Raw genomic sequence first — 4,658 nt, forward strand, 5'->3', positions numbered from 1 at the left:
GCGCCTTCAGTCCCAACCTTTCCCTCTAGTTCTTATTAACCATAAATTTGGTTAATAAAGTAAAACGAGTGACCAAATCATAGAGGACTGCCTCTTCACCTCACCATTTATAGTAGTAGAATTCAGTGCCCACTAATTTTTAATTCATGGCTGAGCTCGTGACTCAGATTTATAAATGATGACTTAATTTGATTTTTAAATGGTTACTTAAACTAGTAAAAGGTGATTAAGTTTACAGTGTTTGTATCTGGCTTGCATTCAATTTGAGTCACTTATTTGCATTTAATTTTGGAGCATGAAAACGCATTTTTTTGCTTCTTTATTTTCTTCAAAGGCATTGGATACATAGTGATTCACCAAATCTTTGTCGAACTGAAAAGGAATATAACCCGTTGTTATTGCATTTCAAGAATACCCATCCGAGGTGATGCCGCGTGACAGATGTGAGTCACAACACTTTCTCTGTGTAGTCGTCGCACTGTATAAATGGCATCGGCAAGCCGGTGAGCCATTGGGCAAGAACCGAGCTCGTTCGACGTTCAGCCGAGTCCTTTCCGGCAAACCAACGACGACAACTACAGGATGGACCAGTACCTGCATGGCTTTGTCGGCGCTGTGCGAAGTGCTCCGCGACCAATCCATCGCTTGGCGCAACCGTTGGCGGCCGGAAATGTCAGATGCGGAAGGCACGACAAACAGTCGCCGATCTGCAACTTTTCGACCGACCGAGGCAGTAGGAAGGGGTAGGGGTCAATCCCGTGCCTGTGGTGGCCCACCGACATGATCCCGGCGGCTGATATGTCCGGAATCGTAGGAGGCAGCCCGACGGTGGTGGGAGGGGGGAAAAGCGTGGGCTGAAATGTCTCACCCGTCAACCGCTCTTGATATATACAGGGCGCCGTCCGCGCAAAGGGGAGAATCTGCGTTTTCGCGGGTTGGGGTGGCAATTTTACAACGCCACGCAAAAATATTTACGGGTCCGACGCGTTTAAGGGGTTTGATCGGACAACTTTTTCCGAACCCGTATTTTGACGATTATTTTATGGGTCGGGGCACTGTACGGGGCCTGCTAGAGATGCTATTATTCTTGTCTCTTACGTCTCTATGGTCCCTTTCCAGCAAGAAAAAAATATATCCTCTATGGTGTATACGTTGTTGTCCTTCACGGTTAACTTATTTATGCCTATCGAGGTTAACACACATGTTCCTGCAGCTAAGCGAGCGTCATTAAATCATGGCCTATTGACATTTTCAGTAAACAAATTTATATTACATACCCGCAGTTCATTAAATCTTGGCCTATTAACATTTTCAGTAAACAATATTCAGAATAAAGAAATATATACGTGTGAGTTGCCCCAGTATATTGACTCACATGAAGATTTTTTCTCAAGTTTTATCATAGATACATCCAGTGAACAAGAAACAAACTGAGTATTATTAGGGTTGGTTTGTACATAAAACCATCTCCAGTAACTAATTTCGATCAGTTTTGTGACTGAAACACGGCCGAGGCCACTGCGTTTTTTATTTTGATTTATATTTTATTACTTAAAGTGATTCTATGAACATACTCTCATATTCATTTGGTTTGTAGTCCAAAGCCATGTCTCCCAATTACAAGGCCACAATATGAGGGAGCACAAGTCTATAATGCTAGGTTCAAGATGCTCAAAAGAAAATACCATTGACACAAAAATATAGCCGATCCCATTATTGTGTGACGATTTGTTTCATCGCGAAACAATATATACAAATTCCCTATAACACTAGAAATTTTCATATTTTAAGGGGCAATTTGGTGGTTATATACGCTCGTCGTGGACTAACGAGATAGCAATCAAATTTATATGTCTTCACCGACCGCCCCTCGTCCCTTAGTGATCATAGTTCTCCTAAAATATGCTAAACATGTTGGTGATGACCATTAATTTCCTGTTAGCAACATTCTGTTCGACTAGCCAGTTGATGGCCCTTCGTGTTCCTATATAACATGTAACGCCTAATTAATGTTTAGTGGAGAAAACTTTCACGGTAAAAACATGATAGCTCATATGTTCGAACGTAAATATAATCGCAAAATGTATGGTCTTAATATGAAACAATTGATATACAAGAAACAACATTAAAAAATTTAAAAATTGTGGTGTATCACATAATATATCCATGGAACTTTTATATTAAGCCAAGGGTATAAATAGATTCATCGTGGCGACTCTTATTGGAACGAGGGAAAAAACAGAAATACATAACTAAGATGATACATTTGCTTCGATCTGGTGATGGTATCAAGATTGTTGAACAGAAAATGACAAAACGACCTTGGCCATAGAAATCATGCCCAAGAAGGCATGATTAGGCTTCAACAGACTGAATGACTTCACCATCATTACAGAAACGGGCACATGCGTTGCTGCAGAGTCCCATGTCGAAATTCATCTCTTGGCCACGGGAAACTGTTACAAAATAGTTGAGGTTATGTATGTCTAAAACACAATATTTTTTCTGCCGGTAAAAACAAAAATAAAACTGGTCAATTAAAATTACCATTGTCCATGTTGTCACAAACGGAAGTCCTGCATCCAATTGTGCAGTACTCAGTCGCATTTGGTTCACCTACAAAAGTAATTTGAACCACAAGTATGCAAATAATTAATTTTCTATTAGTAGGTAATTATCAACAAGTTGGGAAGAATAAAAATGATATCTCTTTACCGGATTCAGGGAGAAGATTCAGCTTAGGATAGTCCCTAGGACATGTTGGGCTGCTTATGATTTTACAACCACAAGCAGTTGCGCAGACTGGTCGGGAACCACCGGCGAAACGGCAGGCGTTGTAGCAGTTTCTGCCCGTCGTGTTCTTGCAGCAACTCTTGCCTTCTACTTGGACCTGCTCCAGAACTAAACCCAATATGAGAACACAAATAACCACGCTCTTAATACTCTTGTTGGTTGCCATGGTTGGCTGGTTGGCCTTAATTTCTCAAGTAGAATGAGAAATGGTTACGTTGGATTGATGGAAATCCTACAACGCCAGACTCCTATTTATAGAGGTATGGCGGTGTGTTATGAGTGTTGGACATAGCTAGGCACCACTCAATTTCTGCAATAACTGGAAGTCTTGAATATACATGGATATTATTTTTGGTGCAAATCTATCCGTTCGTTGTGTCACACGTGTTCATGCATGCATGCCTATTTTACTCAACCGACGTAGCCATGCACAGTGGTCTTGCATGATTTGAAAGTTTACTAAGTGACCAGCACGTTTACAATAGTTACCAAGCACGTACTCTACAAAAATCATAGAGGAGTGCCTCGTCACCTCATCACTTATATTAATAGAATGCAATGCGCACTAATTATGAATTCATGGCCAAGTTGGTGACTTACATTTACAACGATGACTTAAATTTGTAAAAGGTCATTTAAATTTCAGCGTTTGCATCTGCTTGCCAAGCTGGTGACTTGGTTAACTTTCAGTTTTGCATCTGGCTTGCAGACCTAGTGAAAGAGGGCATATCGTTTGCTTTGATTTACGTTAAAGATGATTTCTCTATTGTGAATATTAATTTGTGCAAATGTCTAGTATCGTCATGGCATAGGAGAGTGAAATTTCATATCAAGGATCCTAGATCTAAGTGCAGCTACCGTACTTCAGTGTACGCAACAGCTAGGACTGATGACTCAATCCTTATCATCATTTCGACGATGTGACCTAGCCCTGTGGACATCTGGATGGGGCAATACATAATATGTTTTCTACTGAGCAACCAAGTTTACAAGTCAAGTTGCCACTTCTGCACTAGAGAAGGCACATCACAACTGTGGAGGTGATGACTCCGTGATCCGAAATAATGGAGGTGATGAATAGTGGAGGTGAGCTGAAAGACAACATTGCTTTTGTCTACTCTCGGCACTAGTAGACCCATTACCCAACTAATCCATACCATGCTCGGTGGACGTAACCCTTTTGTTTCCATCTCTTTCTTTCAACCATGCACTCAATAATCTTCTGCATACTAAATAATGGTCATAGGTAGTTACTAATTATTGAACTTTTATATCCATAGACTATTTCATACATAATTTAAATAATGATCATATGTTGCTGTTTAATGTGGGATTTTCTAGCCTATTTCCCTATTTTATATTCGTATTTTCCTCCGTTACCAAACACGTTCTCTTTCAAAATCATAGAGGAGCAGATATTTCACAAAAATATCACAGAGGAGCGCATCATCTCCGCATCAGTTATAGTAGTAGAATGTACGTAGTGCCCATTAATTACGAATTCATGGTCGGTACCACACTCCGTCATGTTTAGAAGACACATTTAAATTTACATGTGTTTCCACAATAGACATGCATGCATGCGCCGTGTTAATTAGTACTACTCCTGCATGCATGCGTCGTGTTAATTTCTCATCTCATTAGGCGCATGAGTATTATTGATGCTATTTTTTAGCCCATCTCACAGCCAATCGATAACTACATAGGTTCTAGAGATCATCCAAGCACGCCTTGTAAACCGTGATGGCGGGAGTAGTTTTTGAGGACGACAGCTACGATGCATTTATCAGTATAACATTTGTGTGGTCAAAACTATGCATTTGGATTGACCATGAGGGATACCCTAGTAGTACTCCCTCTGTTCT

At 40.4% G+C, this 4,658-nt stretch overlaps 1 protein-coding gene across 1 annotated transcript; it reads right to left on the bottom strand.

The window, feature by feature from the left end:
* Positions 1-2,149: 2,149 nt before the first annotated feature.
* Positions 2,150-3,031, bottom strand: LOC123403447 (thionin BTH7-like). Its single transcript, XM_045097387.1, has 3 exons — positions 2,716-3,031; positions 2,548-2,616; positions 2,150-2,456 (listed from the first exon to the last, which is right to left on the bottom strand). The coding sequence occupies exons 1-3, from the start codon at positions 2,957-2,959 to the stop codon at positions 2,356-2,358; spliced, it is 414 nt and encodes a 137-aa protein (XP_044953322.1). The 5' UTR covers positions 2,960-3,031; the 3' UTR covers positions 2,150-2,355.
* Between the last annotated feature and the right edge of the window lie 1,627 nt (positions 3,032-4,658).

This window comes from Hordeum vulgare, chromosome 6H, assembly GCF_904849725.1.
Source record: "Hordeum vulgare subsp. vulgare chromosome 6H, MorexV3_pseudomolecules_assembly, whole genome shotgun sequence".
NCBI lineage: Eukaryota > Viridiplantae > Streptophyta > Magnoliopsida > Poales > Poaceae > Hordeum > Hordeum vulgare.

Excerpts from the sequence above, each read along its gene's own strand:
- LOC123403447 (XM_045097387.1), bottom strand. The coding sequence starts at position 2,959 with ATGGCAACCAACAAGAGTATTAAGAGCGTGGTTATTTGTGTTCTCATA. Across the intron at positions 2,617-2,715 it reads GAATCTTCTCCCTGAATCCG|GTGAACCAAATGCGACTGAG; the intron begins GTAAAGAGATAT and ends TTACTTTTGTAG. Across the intron at positions 2,457-2,547 it reads TTGTGACAACATGGACAATG|TTTCCCGTGGCCAAGAGATG; the intron begins GTAATTTTAATT and ends ATTTTGTAACAG.